This window comes from Coffea arabica, chromosome 10e, assembly GCF_036785885.1.
Source record: "Coffea arabica cultivar ET-39 chromosome 10e, Coffea Arabica ET-39 HiFi, whole genome shotgun sequence".
Taxonomy (NCBI): Eukaryota; Viridiplantae; Streptophyta; class Magnoliopsida; order Gentianales; family Rubiaceae; genus Coffea; species Coffea arabica.
Genome location: NC_092328.1, coordinates 3,208,504 through 3,230,138, shown reverse-complemented (window position 1 = coordinate 3,230,138; position 21,635 = coordinate 3,208,504). Strand labels below are relative to the sequence as shown.

The 21,635-nt window shown below is 37.2% G+C and overlaps 3 protein-coding genes across 3 annotated transcripts; 1 reads left to right on the top strand and 2 right to left on the bottom strand.

Moving 5' to 3' along the window:
• The first annotated feature begins 2,616 nt into the window (after window positions 1-2,616).
• Window positions 2,617-4,676, top strand: LOC113711915 (uncharacterized). The gene is made up of 5 exons (XM_027235157.2): window positions 2,617-2,846; window positions 2,921-3,179; window positions 3,873-4,052; window positions 4,158-4,313; window positions 4,393-4,676. Exons 1-5 carry the CDS (start codon window positions 2,659-2,661, stop codon window positions 4,558-4,560), a joined length of 951 nt encoding a protein of 316 aa, XP_027090958.2. The 5' UTR covers window positions 2,617-2,658; the 3' UTR covers window positions 4,561-4,676.
• A 1,142-nt stretch (window positions 4,677-5,818) lies between these two features.
• On the bottom strand, window positions 5,819-7,087 carry LOC113712582 (zinc finger protein ZAT2-like). Its single transcript, XM_027236065.2, has one exon. The coding sequence runs from the start codon at window positions 7,079-7,081 to the stop codon at window positions 5,999-6,001; it is 1,083 nt and encodes a 360-aa protein (XP_027091866.2). The 5' UTR covers window positions 7,082-7,087; the 3' UTR covers window positions 5,819-5,998.
• Window positions 7,088-12,026: 4,939 nt separating this feature from the next.
• LOC113712329 (uncharacterized) lies at window positions 12,027-20,469 on the bottom strand. The gene is made up of 16 exons (XM_027235698.2): window positions 20,329-20,469; window positions 19,119-19,516; window positions 18,787-19,012; window positions 18,467-18,712; window positions 18,243-18,361; window positions 17,767-17,865; window positions 17,554-17,641; window positions 16,534-16,763; window positions 15,605-15,789; window positions 15,222-15,421; window positions 14,314-14,646; window positions 14,131-14,232; window positions 13,490-13,787; window positions 13,160-13,308; window positions 12,759-13,043; window positions 12,027-12,396 (listed from the first exon to the last, which is right to left on the bottom strand). The coding sequence occupies exons 2-16, from the start codon at window positions 19,415-19,417 to the stop codon at window positions 12,223-12,225; spliced, it is 3,033 nt and encodes a 1,010-aa protein (XP_027091499.1). The 5' UTR covers window positions 19,418-19,516; window positions 20,329-20,469; the 3' UTR covers window positions 12,027-12,222.
• Window positions 20,470-21,635: the final 1,166 nt, after the last annotated feature.

Genomic DNA, 21,635 nt, shown 5'->3' with positions numbered 1-21,635 from the left:
AGTTGTGTGGATGGAACAGCTGAAATAGACAGGTGTTAATTTTGTACCATCCCACAAAGAAGGAAATGGGGCACGAACGATTGTCACTGAAGGTTCACGGCCACGATGTGTTCACATCTCAAAAATTTATGCGGTTCAGATTACAGCATGTAACTCGATTTTAATGTCACGTGTGAGGCCCACAAAAAAGTGTTGTAAAATTATGTCGTGTGTAAAGTAAGTTATATTGTGTGCAATGAAAGTTACGCGCTGTGAAAAATGAATACAACCGGCACAAACGGTTGCACCGTCCCACAAAGAACAGTTCAAGGTTGAGAGATTGATGTACATAACTCAAGTCAATGCCCACAAAGAACAGATTTAATGTCTACCATCTAAATTAATTATTTTTCTGTTTATCATATGCTACTGCATACACTGTTCTACTAACTCAAGTCAATGCCCATTTCATATTTTAAGAAGATGCATTTGGCACTAATTAGTGAGTTCAACGGTGACACTCCTATATAAGTATCAAAAAACACGTCACAGTTTTTCAGGTCATAACAAAGATTAATTAGTAACATATGAAGACATTCATTATTTTCAACACTCTCACTACTACTTTTAGAATTCCACCCACTCTCCCAATTGCTCTTGGCCCTTTTGAGCTTCTAGTATTCAGTGCCATAAAAGAATGAAAATAATCTTTCATATACCGACAGTTTATACACTCTCTGCTGCTGCGTTGAGTGAATCACAACTATGCAAAAATTTAAATTTTAAATTTAACTTTTACGCATGTATCATGAATCCAACGACGGTGATAATGCATACATTATCGATGTATATAAAATTTGCTCTAAAAAAAATAGTAAAAAATTCCAGATTTTATATGCTTATGTGTGTGTGTTAGATTCTAGGACTTGTTAAGGCATTGTAGGCTTCATTAATCAATTTGTATGGATGAAAAAACTTCCGCATTAAAATCCAGATATCAGATTAAAACATTGCCAAGAAATGTACTTGTGGCTGGTGGGCCTCGTGGCCGTCAAATTTGGCCGTCAGAGTGTATATAAATATTAGTACTAATATGTCATTGTGGCCATGGGCCTTAGAGCCGTCAAATTTGGACGCCGGACTGTGGGCAGTAGTTCACTTTGGAACTGACGTGTTTGACTTGGACCCCACAGGACAAAAATCCTGCAGGGAAGCCATTGTTGATTAAGTCGACGAGAAGAAGACTCACAGACAACTGACGTTGAATTTTTCTGCTTCAGAAATTCTTCAAGAAAAGTTGAGTGGGAGTTAGGATAGTTTTATGTGAATGGTTTTCTCCTGGCGACATAAAATTGACGAAATTTACAAGAAAGTTGAGTTGGACCGACTGGTTTGCAAACTCATCTGCAAGAAAACCAAGCTGTAATTTAACAATTGCTGGATAAGCTTAGTATATTACTGGCTCATGATTCTTTCCTTACACATGCCCAAGAACAGTATAGTCTGCCTTAGAAACTATTTTTGCCTGATGCTATTCGCAATTGATGGACGTTCGTAGCTATAAATGTGAAGTCAGTCTACACCTGAAATTTTTATGCATTTGAGTTATGTTATCAACAAAAATTTTGTGCTTTTACCAAATCCATTTGTACACAAGAATTGGAAAACTAGACACAAATTCTGTCGGTTGTAGTTATTCCATCACTCGATCGCAAAACTTTGGCCATTAACATTGCCATTCTTGGAACCTGCGTTTATAATTATAGGTGTTTAGATTAAGATGTAAACAAAAAACAAACCATAACCATTGAAATACTCGGAAAAGAACTCCGCTTGTGGAATAGTAGTATGAAACAATTGAAATGACAAGAGTTCAAATTGTTATCTCCAGTGTTCAACCAACATAACTATACCAGTGGTGAAGTTTGAGGAAGAAAAACAAAGCTATACCCCCACCATTTTCATTTCTTTTCTTTTCTTTTCAAAGCGTCTTTAATTATGTTCTTCCACATTTCCTGAAAGACGGCTCAGGAAATATCCTTGTTGATTAAGATCTTTGAGGTACAAGTGCCACTTGCTTTTTCTATTCTCAGTTTCATGCCTATTTCCAGCTTTAACGGTCAATTTCAGTTCTTTTGGACCTAAATTTATGGGAAATAAGTTCATTTGTCAACTTGTAATCCGGCCAGAAAAAAGCCGGATCACGCACGCTAAGGGCTTTTATTCTTCTTGACTACTCATGGGAGTTGTTGAACCTCATGAGGAGAGTGGATTTTGCTCATGGTCAGATTTGATCTTGTCCTAGTAGCCTCACGCTGACCATTTCTTTTTCCTCATTTCTCTAACTGTTCTTGCGTAAGTGAAAAAATAACCAGTAAAAAAAAATTTAAAAAAAAGAAACAAATTACTTTTGTTTCTATATTCTTCTTCTGATTCTGCCCTTCACAGTTTAATGGAAAATTTTAGGTGGAAGCTTCAGTTTAGCTTGTGTCTTTTACATGGTATGCTTTCTACAGATGCAGCGTCCCTTTAATACTTTCATGTTATATTAAACCAGATTCATACTATAATAGGCGGCCCTTTTTGGCATTCCAGAAGAACTAACAAATCTTTAATCTTTAATGAATACAGGATAGACTGGTGATAAAGACACCAAAGAAATCTCCATTGCTATTGAGAATGGCGGTCTTACTCTTCAGTATGGTTTGTGGAGTGTACATTTTCTCAATTTGTACAACGCAAATGGCTTATTTCAGGGATAGTAATTTGCTAAAACTCAAACAGATTCAAAAACAATGCCCAGCTTCCGGAATTGAAATAAGTGAAACTGCATATCTACATTTTCCAGAACCCAAAACCTTCAGCAGGTAAATAGGAAATTCATTTTAGTTTCTGAAAAGATCTGGATTGTTCACAATTAATTGGTCTGATCTCAATGTAGGCAAGAATGTGCCTGCAATGCAGTAAAATTTTTTGCTATCATATCGATGCAGAGATCTGGCAGTGGATGGTTTGAGACATTGTTAAATAGCCATGAGAATGTCAGCTCAAATGGTGAAATCTTTGGGGCAAGAGATAGGAGGAGGAACTTATCTGTGATATATGGGATAATGGATAAGGTATACAATCTGGACTGGTACAGCAGCGCATCAAAGAATGAGTGTTCAGCTGCAGTCGGGTTTAAATGGATGCTTAACCAGGTTAGTAGCTCACAACCAAGCTCTAGTTGACGTAGTGAAAATGCTGCATTTTACCCTTTTTTGCCAATGTTGTTGCATAGTTTTCTCTTTCTTCATCAATAGCTTGAGGTCTTAATTGCAAGTTTTGAGCCCTCGATAAATATGATAATCTGCATTATTTCATTCTTCATCTTCAGACTACATTTAACTGGAACTATGACAAAAACTTGTCTTTAGTTCGTCTATTAAGGAGGCATTGCTAGCCGTAGAGGTTAATTATCTACATCGACGTATTCCATTTCCACTACAATGAGGAGCTCATCAATACCAGCAATTTTTGTGAATGTCTGCTCCCATTGGAACTGATTACTGCAAAGTACTTCTTGCCAATGGCCAATAAGTGCACAAGGGAAATTCCTTCTTATTATCAGATATTTTCAAATGAAGCCAGCACAAGCTTTTAGTGCAGTACCAGCTAAAAGGAGGGAACATGCTGTAAAGCTTGATTCACACAAACTTAAAAAATGTCATTAAAGAGATTTTGATATAGTTCCTGAAGCAGAATGTTCTTGACTTGATTTGTCAGTGGAAATTTGCTGCTGTGAATTGAAATTACAGTAGTTCCTTTTGTCAAATGTAGGCCTGTCAATTTCTGAAAACAATTCGTGAAAGTTCTGTGCCATTTGAACTTTACAAACTGTGAACCTTTTGAAGGGATTGACAGAGTACCATGAAGGGATAGCAGAATACTTCAAGAAGAGAGGTGTACATGCAATATATCTCTTCAGAAGAAATCATCTGCGCAGAATGATATCCCTGATTGCAAATGTCTATGACAAAGATGCTAAATTGTTGAACGGAACTCACAAATCTCATGTGCATTCACCACAAGAGGTCCAGATTCCTTCCTTCCTTCCTCTTAAATTCTCCTAGCTTTAAACTAAGTTATGCTGGTTTCTGCCTTACCTCCTACCTTTCTGATTTTAATTCTTCAACAAGGCTCAAGTACTTGCGAGTTACAAGCCTTCAATCAATACCACACGACTTGTACCTAATCTCAAGAAAGAAGAACAGACTACCGCCAGGGCTCTGGAATATTTCAAAACCACTAGACACATTGTCCTCTACTGTGAGGACGTTGTCAGAAACCACACGGTAAGAGCATCTCTTAAAAGCTTTCGACCTATGCAACTAGTAATGTGCCTAATGAGCTTGTCATAAATGGCTTTCACAGAAACTAATAGATGTTCAGGACTTCCTGAAGCTACCACACAGAAACCTGAGTAGCCATCAGGTTAAGATACACTCTGGCTCATTATCAACGCAGATCAAGAATGGAGAAGATGTGCAGAGAGCTTTAAAGGGAACACCATATGAACACTTCCTGAATTCAGATTACTGATTGTGGTTTAAATCCAATTTTTTTATAAATAGCGCCGAGATTAAAGTTTGTTTGTCTAAAAGAAGTATAACCAATTTTTTTAACATAAAAAAGAAAAAACCAATTTTTTTTTTTAACAGGGAGACTTGATTATTTGATTCATTTTGTTTCTGATCTATATCCTCTGACATGGAGACAGCCGTTGTCACATGTTGGCGTATGATCATCTATATCCTCTATAAACTCCTTCAATGTAAATCTAACACACTATTGCTTTAAAAAGTGGAAAACAAAAATCTCAAGCACTATTGGGTTTCACTAACTTCAATAATAAGGCCGGTCAATTTTCTATGTTATTTAACAAAAGTATGCTCAAACAAAGGAAACTGCTGATTTTCTAATAGGCTGACGACATACTCGCCAAGTGAAGTGAACCATTTCATCAGATTTTTTTTGGCCTACTGAATCTGAAAGCTAATCTACAATTCACCCTACACCACTTATTTCTCATGATAATAGCTATAACTCTTTGCGATTTGGCATATTGTTCTAGGATTTATATTCAAAAATTGCCTTTTTATTTTACGTCAGGTTGAGCCAGCACTATTGACTATAAATTGTCTATAATCTTTTCATGAATCCAGCTGATTTCTGCTTAATCAATCTCTATACGTTAGTTCAAATGTCACCTAAACCATGCTGGAATTCAATCATATGGCTCTCCAATAGTGTGCTATGTAAGAGCTTGGAGAGACATAACAGAAAGAGATTCAAGAAGACACACAGCTAAACAGGCAAGAACTGTAAGTATTAAAGAACCTTAACCATGTCGAGTAGCAAATTGGCAATTCCCTCTAAAATGAAGTCAAACAATCCAATCATCAGTAGCTAATTAGGTGAACATGCTAGGGAAGAAATGTCTAGGAACAGGATTTTGTTCCCCTGTATTCCAATAAATATTGGCAGCTACAGTAAGTTGTCGTACCAGAAAAGGAAAGAACCTAAAAAGCATTAACATAAAAACAAGACATGTCAAACAGAGCCCATTATGCACTACATCGTCAACTAGATGTATATAAAGGGCTGAGGATTCAATAAGGACCAAACATAAGAAACATTATGCACTATATCATCAACTAGATGTATATAAAGTAACGAGGGTTCAATAACGACCAATCATAAGAAACATTATATACTGAGAACAGTGTATGAATGTCTGTTTAAATGCTTCAGCAATTGCACCACCACTACTTGGTAACACTGTGTGTATTAGGAACTAGTAGTTCTGAGAAGTATAGCTTCGATGAATTAGTAATACATTCAGTGGAGTTCTTTGGCTTCCAATTTGCAGCCATGAAGAAACTCTTTTCAACTATCTAATAGTAATATAAGTCGTACAAATTAGTATCACAAATGCCTAAAATAGAGCAATCAACTAAAGCAAGTCAAAGACCTTTAATCAGGGCTTGAGTCCCAATCGCAAATCTAATGCCAGGCCTGAATAATAGGACGAAGAAGAATCATCATCTTCTGCAGGGGCAGGCAAATTCAAGTCCAAACCAGAAGAACCCTCCTTTCCTGAGGAAAAGGGGTTGAGGTCCTGAGTGAATCCTGATGGTTCATCCCCTTTCTCCCAGTGGCACCTTTTGTGGCCGCCCAAAGCTTGACCACTTGAGAAAACCCTCAAACAGATGGTACATTTATGCCCAAATACCATCAACATCTTGTCCTCTTCTACAGTGCCATCTTTTACCACCTCCCCTTCTCCCGTCCTGTCTTCCTCCTCGCCGTCATTTTTAGTAATAGCAAAACAACCCTTGACATTCTTGTGACTAGCCCTATGACCCCCTAAAGCCTGGTGAGAACCGAAGACTTTCTTGCAGCTTGAGCACTCAAATTTCGTACAATTCAACAAGCCGGAAGAAGGACCAGCAGCAGCAGTATTTTCATCAACATCTCCACAGCCCATCAAAGCAGCAGCGTTATCAGACTCCGATGTTCCTTGAACTGCCACATTATTACAAGCAGTAGTAACAGTTGGGGACTCATGAGCAGCAGCAGCAGCAGCATCAGGACCACGGCCATTAGCCAGCATCAACAAATACACGGCGACCTCGTGATCCTCCTCGGACATCCAGTAAGAATTCTCCTTGGTTCCTGATGTCAAGGCATCATTGTGGTGGTGCCTGCTGAAATTGGGAGGAGGGTTAATGCCACGCCACTCGCGCTCCGGGTGGCATCTCATGTGCCCGAAAAGAGCCTTCCATGACCAAAATTTCTTGCCACATTCAGTGCAGGGCCTGGTGATCTTGGGTGCATTAGGGTCAGGCTTTCTGGCACATTTAGGCTTGGAAATATTCCCACCAGACTTAACCCCATGCTCGGCAATATTGACCAACTTGGTTCGTTTTTTCCTGGGTTTTTGGTGGTACTTCAGGCTTGGAAAGGTGACGTTTTTGGTCCCACTAGTGCCGGGAGCAGAATCAAGAAATGGCGGTGTAGGGGTTGGTGGCGAGATTTCTTGACCGTCAGGGCAAGTCATTAAAGGTGTCGGGGAATCTGAAGTGCTGGCGTCAACCACAAAAGTAGTACCCTTGTCGTCAATGTTGCTCTGGTCGTTTTCCATCTTCTTCAGCAGGTAGGTAGGAAGAGAGGGGAAAAAAAAAGGAAAAAAAAAAGAGCAAAGAAATGGGGTTAATGGCTATAAAAAGGCATTATGGGCAACAACTGAAAAGACACAAGAGAGAGGGAGGAAGTTACTAATGTTGGCGTAAGAGATGGGGGAGTTGGGTAGTTATATGTTTCGGTTATGGTGGGAGCTTTTCATCTTGGGTTAATTTCACATATCTCCCCGGAGGTTTTTAACAATTGCAGAAAGCTCCCCTCAAGTTCTAAATATTATACTTAACTCCCCTATTTTCACTATTTAAGTAATATTCTAGATCCAAAAGGCTATAATTTTCCCCCAATTTTCTATAATACCCTTGAGTTATAATTAAAACAAAAATGTAAAGGAAAAAATGGTTTACAGTCTGTATTTCATTTATCTTTATTTCTTACCACTATTACCTACTTATTAACATCCAAATTATCATTAAATAAGCACTTATTTTTGTTCTATTGTTCTTCTTTTACCTAAAAATTTTCGATGCAAATCATTGTATCAACTATAAACGCTACATCATATATCCAAAAACTTACTTACAATTTCATAACAATATTAGATTTTACTTAATATACTATAATATTCATCAATATTCCTAAATTTCAATTCCATGACTGCCACCTTTTTAATACAAAATAATCTAAACTATCACTGCTAATATCAATATCCAATATATTCCATTGGCACAGAGTTCAAAATCAATCAAATTCTCTCTATAGGAATAATATCAATAATTGTAAATCAAAAATAGAAACACAATGTAGTTATAAATATATACCAAGAACACTTTTTTTCATGATAACCATAATAGTATAACTTATATTTAGTTTCTATTCCACTTCTTGTCCTTCATTTTTATTTTTTATCACTGTCACTATCTTCATTCCATCTAATTTGATAATGAAATTAGTACTCAATTTGTCATTTGACAATTTCAATTTGCTAATACCTATCAAAAATTGGAAAAAAAATAGGCGCGAGGAAACTCTTTACTAATAATGAAAAATCGAGGATTGGGAATAGATAGTAAGATATATAAGTATTGGTGGTTTAGCGTATATGATGATTATATTAGTAGCGATAGTACACATTTGGTTGATAATAATAGATAAATGAGTTTGAAATAAAAATAGATATATGAGAAAAACAAAAGATAGTTAAATAGAAAAAACTGTGGTTTGAATTATTGGTTAATGATCGATGAGAGAGTTTTAATATTTGATAGAGTTTTTCAATGAGTTGACAATTAATAAAGGGCATTATTGTCTTTTCATCACAATAAGGGAGGTCTCTGTAATAAGGAAGGTTCTTGCTTTTTACCTAAGAATGATTTTTATAAATTCCAATCAGGGAATTGTAAATGAGGTTCTTAGATTTTGTTAAAAAATCCGGTGTGAGCATCTTGAGTTCTGTTCGTCGAGGATGAAAGTGATGCACTGATATTAATGGACTTCAAGAAGATATTGGTTTATTGTGTAGGCTTGCAGCCAGAAAGACTTCTCCTAAACTCTATAGTATTTGCATGAAGTGGTGACTCTGTGCATGTTGTCAACAGTTGTATATATACGTTAGACATGCCCGATGTTCTCTCTGAATACTAGACTAATGCCCCTGCATGGTTAAAGTGGAGTATGGTATCTGCATGGTTGAAATCGGTAAGTAATTCAATGTTAAATATAATATGAGCTCTTAGCTGATGGTGAGATTATTGGTTTTCAGTATATGGTGGGATAATAACATCTGCCTCACAGTGCAGGTTATATAATTGATCTTGTAGAGAATGGTATATTTATGCTTCATCATCTTGCCTAAACTTTGTGTGCATCTTGTTTGAATTATGTACTTTCTGCCTTATTGCCCTTGAGGGAGAAGAATGGTGTTCATTTTAGTTATTTTGAGAACGGACTCTGAAACTCATTTTGCACTAAAAGCCCAACTCCTAAATGGCTATTCATTTCAGCAGCCCTTTATGAGAGAACCGTGTCGCGTCAATAAACTTATTGCTTGCTTTTCCTTCATGTGTGTAGGGATGATGCCAGAGGCATGGCTGATGGCGCTTTCAATGGCATAGATGATGGATGGTGGAACTTCTAGTCTAGAACAATTTTTGATTTCTTGGCAGGTTATTCCAGCCTTTGGTATTAGCAAAGGCTTTGTTTGGATTTCTCAATTTTTGAAAAACAATTACTTCCTATATAAAAACATTCAGGTTTGATTTCTAATGTGTGATGTTTATGCCATTCCGAAGTGATCTATTAATCAACTAATAAGTCGTTTCATGGCAATTTCGTCTATCGATTTATTGTCCGCCGATAATGCCTACACCTTCAACTCGTTCTAAAAAAATAGGACGAAAACCTCCGGGAGGTTTCTGAAATTATCCCTTTCATCTTTATCTTTTATGTTTGTCCTCTGACTCTTTTAAAGTAAAAATTGAGAAATCTATTAAAAAGTGAAGCGATGATACGATGGTTTATTCATTGTGGGATGATGGCTGATGATCAGTGGTTGCACCAAGTTTGGAGTTTGGACAAAAGTAAATGCTTCAATTAAACTGCTGCTAAGTGCTAACCCTACTCCGGAAGTTACTATACTGCAACGTTTGAGAAAGTGAAGCTGATGATTTGCTACTTGCGGTACCTTGAGCAACAAGAAACCAAAAAAAGAAAAAAAAAACTATAGAGGATATTATTTATATTAAATTGTTAATTCGAGTGATTCAAATCCCAAAAAATACAAAAAAAAAAATTTACATTTTGAGCAAGAGAAAAACAAAATGTTAATATCATGAGGAAGAGATGCAATTTGGGGGCAAAGGGACGATACAATTGAAACTGTTGTACAAATGATAAAGTTATTGATTGTTCTATCTCGAAAAGTGTTGCGCATTTACAATTTACAATTATGGGTACTGTATGTTTGTAATTGTGATGCTATTAAATTACTATTAAATTAGTGTACAAGAATAAAATTATGTGTAAAATAAAGAAATATAAATATACACTAAATCAAGCAAAATGTACAAAAATCAGACGATTGTACGATAAACCGAATGGTACTGGCCCTACTCCCAATTCGAGCTTCAGGAACTCGGGCAAATGGCGCGATATGTATACTTCATGGTTCATTTTGGGTCACGTTTGATTTGACCCAATTAAAGCCTTGCAAAGCGAATTTTCATTTTTATTTTTACTGCTTGTTGCTAATTTGAGGATGGCTGTTCGTTTTGTTCTTCGCAAAAGAATAAGAAACAAGTATACTGTACTGTTCTTAACAAAATTACGCCTTTATTATTCTAAAATCTTAATTTTTTTTCTCCCTTTTGTATTTTCTTCTTTCCCTTTTTTTCCTCCTTTATTTTCTTTGTCACTTTCTTCTTTCTTTAATTCTTCCTCTTTTCTACAAGAAACTTCATTTTAGTGATTGAAACTAAAAAAGAGGGATTGTAAAGATCTATCTTCTCCTCAAATGATTACAAAATATTCAAACCACTTCTACGAAAGAAAGTACCATTTTTTAAGCTTTCAATTCTTTTGCCTATTCCCCTTCTCCTTCCGGTTTCTAATTTTATTCTCAAGAAAATATCATAAGATGAGTTTGAGACCTGATTAACAATCATTAATTGTAATTTGCGACACATGACATTGTACAAAAAGATCGAAATTAGCTTTTTGAAGTTTTGGGAAAACTTCCATCAAAAAACGCAATTACAAACTCCAAATAAAATTCTTTTTTGTTAAAATAAATTTTTCTGTTGGGAAGAATGGAGGAGAGAAGAAGAAATAGAGGAGAGGAAAAAGGGAAAAGTCAAAATAATAGAAGGGTAATTTTGTCTTACATGAAGTTTAAGTGATAAAAAATATTAAAGGTTAGAGGGTAAAATGAAAAATGGGCATATACCTTAGAAGGTTAATTATAATCAAAATCTTTAGTGAATGGCTTGAGAACCAAGAAAAGGGATTGCGTTGCATCCTTAATTTTATCACAAAAAGGTAGTATTAGTCAACCTTAACATAACCGAAAAAAAAAAAAAAAAGCCACACGAACTCCATGTGCTCGAAAGAAGTGAGACCACCTTGGTCCCACTTCCAGTACTTAATTCCAACGGTGGATACGGTCTAATTCATTCTTCAACCCAAGAAGAACCTGTGCATACCGTTGCAGAGATGAAGCCTGACTGAACAAAACAATAGAACGATGCGCTCTTAATCGCGTTAGGTCAATCATTATTGTGAATTATTTGGCTGGAGTCCATGATGGTGCGGTGATTTTGCAGATGTCTCTGATTAATTCTGAACTCTTCGCCGCAAAAGGAACGAGAAACGGCTGCTCTCTGCTCGCTCTTTCTTGATTTTACACTACTAGTATAGTATTCATTCATCGAAACCCTCGGTCTAATATTATAACTACTCCATCCATCGTAGCAGTGCAAAATTATATTCCACAGCAGATTTTGCAAAATTAAGTCCTCGGTCGCATTTTGCCGAAATTCTTACTTTCGCAAGAAAATGTCAGGAGCGGGGCACCCTGTGGGGTTCAGTTCCCACATCGCTTGGGGGGGTTTGGGGGGTTTAGTAGTTAAGTGCTGCGGAGCACTTCAAAAGTTGCCGGCTTTTGAAGTGTCTTCGCAGAGTCCATTTATCGAAACACTCATACAAAAAACTGTGAGTTATGAAAGGGGCAAGAAAATGTCAGGAAGTCCTCGGTCACATTTTGCAGTATGAGACGGTGATGTGACAAACTCATCTAAACTAGTTGCAACCACTGGCATCGAGGAAGAAGACATGTCATGCAACCCTCAACCGAAGAATAAACAACAAAATTTAAGAATAAACAAAATTTTTCACTGATCCAAGGTACTTGCTGATTACCAGCACCATTCTCTCCCCCCTATATTTCAATTCCCTGTGATACAACTTGCTAAGGTAACTACACTACCAGCTTTGTTACACTACCAGCCAATTGTCCTGCCTGAAAAGAATATCAATGACCAATTGATGATTCTCAATGATCACGTGTCAGTTTTCTTTCTGTGTTTGTTGAATAACAAAATGGTCGATGATTCGGACAGCGCTGACGGGATCCTGCTGAGAGGAAGTTGCTCGCCATTTGCTGGGGAACTTCCGCTGGTGGCTCAAATGCTGTTTTGGTTCCGCGTCCCAGTTAGGATCCAGCTTCCATTCCTTTGGAACCTGCACAACAATGAAGTAGGTAGATGTTAAGAAAGTGAAAAAGAAAGAACAACATGAGCATCACTTTTCTAAAAGGTCAGTCATCATATATGTGACCCTTCTAGAGTGGCCTTAACAATGGAGCAGAAGAAATTATTTGTTGGGTTAACAACATTTGCATCACCAAATGTGCACCAAAATTCAGGTCTACCTCCCCCCCCCCCCCCCAAAACCAACCAAAATATAAATCCAGACCAATATGAGGGTTAAAACAATGACTCAGAGTATGTCGGCAGCATAACCCAAACAGATCCATAAAAAAATGCCACCCTAACATGATATGGAGATTTCTGGTTACCATTTGAGCAAATTTGATAGCTTACCTTGTCCACGGCAAGGGTGAAAACTTCAAGATCGCCTTTGCGGTCAATATGGAATCGTGTGAAGGACTTGTAATTAGCAATTCGTAGCGATGAAAAGGCTTCATCAAAGTGTAGATGGAGCCAGTTTATGCAGATGTACAGATAGCTTCCAAAAACCAATGAAACCACTGGGGTTGAAAAGACCCAGAAGTAAAGGAAGACAGAAGCATAATATATAGCAGCACCCTGCCGGGAGAGTGACTCTATCCCCTTCTTGCAGATGTAATTCCTTGAGACAGCCATGACCTAGACTTGCACAGAGAAGGTATATTAGAGAAAGTATTGCAAGGAAAAAGACCAAACAGGAAAAATGATTTTTTTAATGCTTTTCCTTTTACCATTTTTTAAGGAAGCATACTCACCTCTGGCACATCAAAAGCAGACATTAGATACTTGATGCATGCTGGATAAAGGCCAAATGTCCATTGTTCTATACGTGCCCGAAGGCCAGTTGGGTCTGGAAAATGCTCGCTCTCCACAGATCGGTACCATTCATATAAAGTGTGATAACCTAAATAAAAGATTGAGTCATACGTCAGTGAAAACATCAGAAACATTGAAACCCTAACATGATGATCTTTCAAAATCAAGAATTTCAACATTTAAAAATGCACGTATGCAGGGCCAGAAAAATATGCATTATTCTAGCTCTACTCTCGTGACAGTATAACCAATTTGAACAAACAACTCACCTGCAGTAGCCAATAAATTGTGTCTGATACATGTCTCTACACCCAATTCCAACAGTAACATGAGAATCAATGCTGAAGCCAAGTGTGCAGACGCGTGAAGAATCCCAATTAGAACCCTTCTCTTGCGACAAACTTTGCTGGGGACAAAAATAACTGAAGCTACTAGCAGTAGAAAAGCACTGACTGAGGACACATAGGAGCGTCCCAACAAGTACATAAAAGCATCCCAGACTGTGATAAAAAAGCTCCTCAAGTGACCAGAAAAGGTGTCATCCTGTAAGATGTGATCTAGCTTACACTACACGAAAAACAATAACAAGTCATTTACTTGTGGATTAGCAAAACAGCATAACTTTAGACGATGTAACTTAAATTTCTGTTATATGGTTTGCAGAAATAATTGTGCAACAGTCTCTGAGTAACCTAAAATAGCAGTGGCTAGATCCAAAGCATAACTTCTTGTTAGTATAGTCTAACGTGAAAAACTGTTCAGCAACAAGGAAACATAGCCTTGAAGAGGTTGGAAATGCAGTAGATACTATTCTTATAGAGGGAGCAGGAGGCAATCAAATGTAACATTCAGATTGCAACAGCCTACACATCTACAGAACTTGTCAATAACATCAAAGAAATTTAACTACCTGAGGGAACATGGAAAATGCCAAGATAAAGTATATAATCCCACCAATGAAATCAAACTGCCAATTCTTCTTGCGAAATTTCAATATATTTCCCAAAGCAATCTGCACCGAAAGATCCAGCTCTTTTAGAAGCCAAAATATACAATAAATCTAACTGAAAGTTGAGGAGTCCAGGTTTCTTACCCTGCTTGAATCTTCAAGAGAAGGATAAGCAGACTTGCATTCGAATGATGTCCCATACAGTTCATTGAAATTATTGAACACGTGTGTGGGGTGTAAAAAAGCCCCACCACAACCATTTACAAGCAAATGCTGCACATGAACCGGCTTATCTGATGGAACATATGAATGGCGCATGTAGTGATGCAAATCCCCAGCCATTCGGAGTCTGCATCTCCCATTTAAATGGTCACGAATCAGATGTGAGACATTTTTTCCAGTCACATCATTCCAGTACCAATCAAGAAGCCAATTGGGTTCGTGAGTCATAATGATCACTGAATCATTTTCCCCAACCTGAAAAAATCATCCACTTGATTCAGGACTACTAGAAACAGAGGTGAGAAGAGAAAAACAACTCAACCAAAAGAAATGGTGACAACGCTCAACCAAGTTTGATTACTTATCAAAATAGCAAAACCAGGTTAAACTACTCAACCCTTTCAAGAAAAATGACTTTTTTTTTCCAAATATGAATATGTTAAATGGAAAAAGCCAGAACAAATCCCAAGAATGGGTCAAATGAAGGTATAGCTAACGGAGTGGTAGCATAAAGGCATGCTCGATAACGATGTAGGGATGGATAAGCAATATATGACACGTGATTCCAGACAAGTCCATAGCACCATAAATCCAAAATTTGGTCTTTATAAATGTTCTAGATCTTGTTTTGGAAGAGACTCTGATTAGTTTTATGATACTTCATAGCAAATTAAGGAACATTCGTCGTTTTTAGATCTATCTCTTAGACTTAAGCCAAGTCATTTGTCAGTTGAAAGCATGTGTGTGAAGGAATAAAGGCAACGTATACAAATTTCTCCAACAAGTAAAATGAAATATACTAATAGAATTAAGAGTAACGTAGGAGATACCTTTTCCTTTATTAACTCTGAGAAGAACTTGAACTGGTATACATCAATATCACAAAGAAGAGCGAGATCAAGACCAAATATCCACCACCCTTTTGGTAGCTGCAAAGCAAAATAACTTTTCTTCTGAGGCATAAACCAGCCGCCCAACCAACTTTTATGACAGATGTATCTCATAAAAGTTTGAAGTCCATCAAACCAGTCTGCAAAAGGGAAAAATCAGCAGGATATGAATCATTTGCTAGCAACAGATAAACGCCCAGGTTTAAAGCAATGGTTGATTAAACTTAACAGAAATAGCATTAATGGTCGCAGAAATTTATCTTTGGTTGACTTAAAAATAAGAATTAAGAGGAAGCCATCCCAAGACCATGATCAAGACCAACCATGATTTCCAGGGATAAGAAAACACTGAGGCCCATTGTACTGCTTCAATTGAGTCTCCCCACAAGGCAATTCTGGCTTATTAACAGCTATATGCTCTTCTTTATACCACGCTGGAGGCTGAAGCGCATATTCAAAGGGGCGAAAGAGCCGCTTCTCATAGGAGAATTCTGATGGATTTGGATATCTATTAAAAACAAAACAGAATCAGATGCAACTGACGTGACCATTTCAGAGTCAATGTCATGTAATTTCACCAACAAGCAGCTATAGAATGATTTACAGCTTAGTTTAGTAGTAGGCATATCTAATCATTCTTTTCTGAAAAAAAAGGACATGGACTACATTTTTGAATCAGTTAAATGATAAGCTCTATATTCATTTGGACCACATTCAACATTAGTTCAAGGTTGCATCTCGTATACCCAAGAGGAATAATATTCGACCAGCTTAGTTTGTTCAAGCAAAAGAAAAAGGTTTTTATTCACGTTACCAAGAAAATTGCTCTTAACTTGATGAATATTTTGCAAAGAAATTGTGTACTAGTTTGAAAACCCGTTTTGCATTGGAAGATCTAACTAGGAGAGGAAAACATCTAAATAACAAGAAAACCATAAGAGGATTAATTCAACTCAGGAAAGTTAAAATTCCTTCCTAAAAAGCAAGTTCCTCAGTGTAGCAATATGTTTCATTTCGTCCTGAACCTCCAGATTTGAAAAATACATAAAGGAAATTAAAAAAATAAAAATAAAAACATTTGTCCTTCAACATTCAGAAAGTTTTATACAGTGTTCTTTATCCTCTATTATACAAGGAAATCTTGCCTATATGTTGACTGTACAAGGCAGAACCTCATGATGGGGTTCAATCTTTGGACCCATTAGAAACCTTTTGCATCACAAATGGAGTAAATGTAAGTAATATTGCTTACGCAAGATCACCCCCAATAAGGAGCAGGTTACCACGAGGCAGCGTAACCACAGAACCATTCTCTCGGACCCTGAGTAAAGGCTGAGCTAGAAGGCGAGCTATAGAGTAGGAAGAATTTCCACCGTCACCAGTATCAGCCATAAAATCAAACCACAGCTCATCTTTCTCAGTAAACTGATCGTACAGCAGATCCTCCTGTTTAGCTCCATCTTGAACTCTGCTCATTGCTGCCTGAGAATGAGGACAAGAAATCTAAGAAGCTACCACTGTGAAACCAGACTGAGATTGATGATAATAGCATAAAAAAACCCATGACCCATTCCCAAATTCACTAATTAACCACCAACTCCATCTTCTTTGTATAGAAGGAAAATGAAAGGCAAGCAGAACCCTGCCATCCTGCCATGTACTTGTTTAGACCTTCTACAGAGCAAAAATCTTTTATTTCAAACAGATATGGTACAAGATTACCTAAAAATTACTTTCAGTGCTTAGTAATTTTTATTAACATTTACTCTCTCCCGACGAAAGTGCCATACTTTGCTTTTTGGTTTGACCCTTTTGTCACCCCTACCAAAAATAGGAAATATGTGTCAACTGGTTTTCTGTTCTTACCCCTTGTGAGAATGATGTTTAAATCCAAACCATGGGGGTCAACAATTGTTATACAAAATGCTTATCAACTTCAAAATCCAGCTTGACATAAAAAAGTTGTCAGAATGTGAACTCTGAAGTCATGCAACACATTTTTGCTTGGACCTTTCGAAAAAACTATGGCCCCACTTCTTGTTTCCATTCCCATTAACAACAATGTTCAGAAAATTATTGCATGCAAGAAAAAGGGCAAAAAATAAACAAATAAGATTGCACAACATTTGCCAACGCTATTTTATAGAAAGCATGAGTCCTTATAAGAGTGACAAAATTATTGGGATGGAGGTACTTCAACATGAAGAATGGGAGACACATTCTACAATGCAACATCAATTTCCAACCAATGAGTTCAATTACACAACAGTACCTGCAGCATACGCATATCGAAGCGTCCAACGAATACAGTTACTGATACCAGTAGATCAAAAGCTGTTTTAAATAAGTCAGCGGATGTCCTGCAACAATCAATCATTGAGATCATAAAAAAGCAAAAAGGACCTTTCAATCCCTAATGTTCCCAATGTTTTGTTTGTGTGTGTAAAGAGAGAGAGAGAGAGAGAGAGAGAGAGAGAGCATGTACCCAGAGTACCAAGGAACCATATCCAAAAACTCGGGCTTCATTTGCTTTTCCTTCAACTTCTCAAATTCTTTTAGTGACATAGGATGACTAAGGGCCCATCTATTGACCACACATGACAAAATAAAAAGGAAGTTAGGCTACCAAAGATGAGAAACTTGATTTTAAAAAAAAAAAATTACAGCTGCACCAGCACACTTTCAGTTGACATGCACCATGTGTCATATACTTCTATCAAGGCATTGACCAAAATAATTCCATCTGAATAAGTTGAAGAAGACAATGGATAGAACCTTAAACTATGAGGGATGATGGTAGCCTCTATTTGATGGCCCTAAGATGGATTCTTGACCATGAAAGGATGACTATAAAAGGAAATTTCAGCAAAAAGAAGACCCAAACGACAAACAGACAATCACCAAGAAAAGTGAAAGAACTACATTTATAGATTTGAAAATAAGCACCAGCTAGCACCTCACCCGGTTGATCTTTCGACAACATAGTTGGCAATGTAAAGCCCTATAAAAGTGGCCCATAATGAATATATGGGAGAAATATCACCTGATGATCCTGAACATGAACCGTTGCTGCAGTTTGACTGATAAAAGTAAAGCGGGACAACAAAGGGCATAAAAGCATAAGTTTCTAAACACTGGAAGACTGACTAAGAATATCAGATGAACTTGACAGCCGAAAATCATACCTCTCCGTAAATAACCCACTTGGAGAGGAGCGGGTAATCGCTAGCAGATCCCACAGGAGCAAACCAAGACGAGCAAATTTCATTCTTGAATTCATTCATCCTGACAAACTTTGCAAGCCAGGAATTACGCTCTTCCTTATTCCACAGTGTGAACCAACCAGAACTTCTCCTTTCAAATGATTTTTTGGTCAACACAGTATTGTTGCCACAATGGCTATAAAAGACACAGCAGGCAATACTTAAAACCTACACACAAAGATAAAGCCATAAAATAAGAACCAAGGCTTAGCTTGACAAAAAGATGTGTTCTGAGGACTTACAGCACAATTTTGCAAAATGGCCAGAATTTCAGGCCTCTTTCCAGCTACACGAGCGACAAGGCCAATATACCAGAGTCCAAGAAATACAATGTGGAAGACCAGAAGAAACAAAATTGATGAGATAAAAATTGTCAAGAACAAAGAAAGATTCATCCTCATATCCACTCCCATTGATTGAAAACTGGGAAGATGATATACAGCAGCTACTAATATCCATGCAATATACCTGCAAAGCAAATGCAAATAAAAGTTCAACTTACTCTGATCTATGAGAATGCATCGTAGCAAAAAGATTGCCTCGTAGCTAAAGTTAGGAAAAGAAAGAAGCTTACCATCGACTGAAATTTGAATAACTGGGTTTAATTGTTTTCCCTATGAAAGGAGATGAAAAGAAATAGAAGAATCCGAACAAACAAGCATACATAGACCACCATTTAATATTGGTGTCTAATTTCTGGATAAGAGTGTGCATATTATCTGATGATATGAAAAACAAGCAGCCCACAACCACGGCAATAACTGCATGACGTGAATGCTCATGCGGATAAGGGGATGTGTGAGTCAAAATAGTCCTAACCGTCTCCATATTGAGAGTATCCAAAAAGCCAACAGACTGCCTATTAGAACCCATTAAACAATCTCAAATCCAAGCTACTTCACTTGACTCAAAATCTTGCACGCATGCCAGCTCCTTACCACCAACTGCAGAACAAAGACCAGCCCCTGGATCCTGAAAAAAGAATTCAAATGAGTGAATCTTGACATCATACGGTCAATAATTTGCACAAATAAGCACCAAAGCGCAACAAACAAGGGCAACTGGGCAATAAAGAATGCAAGCCCCACACACAAAGTAAATAGAAAGAAATCACTATTAGCTTACTCACTACTAATCTCAGATAAAACTTTTTAAAGTGGCTATTTAAACAAACTTGGAAAAGAAGTTCTGCAGATAGTCAATTCTGCGGTGAAAATAAGCCAACTTGATTCATCACAAAATTATGAATTAATAGAGTTTCTTCAGTCATTCATGAGAAACTGAAACAAGCATGAAAGACGCTCAGAAGTACACTGAAAAGAAACATCAAACCGGTTGAGTCGTACTAATAATATAATCCGCCTTACATTAGAAAGCAAATCAGCAGAAAAAGAAACAAATTTAGCAAACTAGATACTAACAACAACACCAAAGCCATTTCCTTTCTTGCAAAAACTTAAGTAAATTCGGCAACTAATCACCAAAGCCAACCCCTCAGTTCCCAGTGCCCACTTCGCGCAAGTAACAAAATTCTTCACTTGTTCACTCAAAATGCACAAAACCACAATCTACGCAGCACAATATATCAAGGGTTCCAGGGGAAAAAAGAAAAGAAAAGAAAAATAGCACCCTCATAAGAATAGAAGGCTTTGAGCTCCAAACTTTAACATCAACAATTTGTAATTGCAAACAGACCTTAATATATGACTTCTTTTTACAAAGAAAAAAGGGGAAGACATAAATTTCAAGAAAATTATATACATTGAGATATAGAGAGAGAGTACCTGAATGGAAAAAGAGGGAAAATGCAGAGAGGGAGAAGGGCAAGCCAGCTTGTGCCCTGTACTGAGTAAATATATCAACAGGGATGAAAATGGAATAAAAATTAGCGTAGAACCGAATGGCTGCTAAGGAACCATTTTTGGCAGAATGGCATATTCCTTTTTGCAGAGACAATTTTATAGTTTTTGACAACAAAACCGTTTCTCCGACCCCAGCCCACACCCCAAAAATTAATTAATGAACAATAGTGAGATGCCAAGAAAATTGACTTGCAAGATTTGCTACAACAATTAGGGTTTTTTCTTGGTTTTACAAGTACATGTTTGTACAAAATAAAAAGGAAGTGATTGGACAGAGGTTGCGCAAATGAATAAATGATTGCTTGCAATTCACAACTAGCAGTGTTGTGTCGATCTTGGCCTTTTTCGCGCTTGTGGAATTAAAAAATTTCTTTTGTTTCTATATATATATATAGTATATAGTAATAGCAGCATATAGTACTATTTGGGAAGCGTGTGGGGTCCTAGTTTGAGACCGTCGGATCGAGGCATCGTGGTCGGTGCACGCAACACCGGCAACTACCGCACGACGGGCAACACGTGTCATGCAGTTGGGGGGCTGTTTTGGGGGTCCAGCTCGTAAAACAGCTGTTTACATTTTGACCTCCAAAGCTTGCCTCCAACTTCGTTTTATGACCGAGATTTTCATTTGAGAAATATAATAGAAATTCCGATATCCGGCGGTTGCTTTTGACCCCATCATCAAGGAAAATTAGGGCACGTTTTCAACCGATTTTAAAACACAGGATCTTAGCTTAGCTTTTGATAATGATCACGTAAGAAAGTTATTTTCTTATTTTCTCTGTTAGTGACAACTACAATTTCAAAATAGAGAGGTAAATTTGAGAAGTCATTCCACAAAATGATTGTTGCACATGAAAGTTGATTGAGTCAAATGGAGTTTTCTTTTCTAGGCACAAAGGAAAAAAAAAAAAAAAAGGTACAAAAATCGCACCAATGGTACAGTACTATGTATTATAATGACCAGAATTAGGAGGAGGCAGAGGAAAAATTTAATCCCTCGAATAGACATCTATAGGAATTAGCTTATCAATCCCTCGAATAGTACTGCAAGAATCGGTACTGAACACCCCTCCTGTAATTGTCCATGCTCCCATAGCAATAACATATTTTGATTCAGGCATTTGTTCATATAATCTCACTAGAGATAGTAAAATGGGCGGGATTTGTTTGGGTTTGAGATGAAACTAAATCACATGGGTTTGGACCCAATCTTACCCATACGTGTT

What these genes read in the sequence shown, in the direction of transcription:
- LOC113712329 (XM_027235698.2), bottom strand. Translation starts at nt 19,417, where the DNA reads ATGGGTTCTAATAGGCAGTCTGTTGGCTTTTTGGATACTCTCAATATG. An exon ending in ATGGTTCCTTGGTACTCTGG is followed by an intron (nt 17,642 to 17,766) that starts GTACATGCTCTC and finishes TGATTGTTGCAG; the next exon opens with GACATCCGCTGACTTATTTA. An exon ending in CAGAGTTAATAAAGGAAAAG is followed by an intron (nt 14,647 to 15,221) that starts GTATCTCCTACG and finishes TGATTTTTTCAG; the next exon opens with GTTGGGGAAAATGATTCAGT.
- LOC113711915 (XM_027235157.2), top strand. Translation starts at nt 2,659, where the DNA reads ATGGCGGTCTTACTCTTCAGTATGGTTTGTGGAGTGTACATTTTCTCA. An exon ending in TTAAATGGATGCTTAACCAG is followed by an intron (nt 3,180 to 3,872) that starts GTTAGTAGCTCA and finishes AACCTTTTGAAG; the next exon opens with GGATTGACAGAGTACCATGA. An exon ending in ATGTGCATTCACCACAAGAG is followed by an intron (nt 4,053 to 4,157) that starts GTCCAGATTCCT and finishes TTCTTCAACAAG; the next exon opens with GCTCAAGTACTTGCGAGTTA.
- LOC113712582 (XM_027236065.2), bottom strand. Translation starts at nt 7,081, where the DNA reads ATGACTTGCCCTGACGGTCAAGAAATCTCGCCACCAACCCCTACACCG.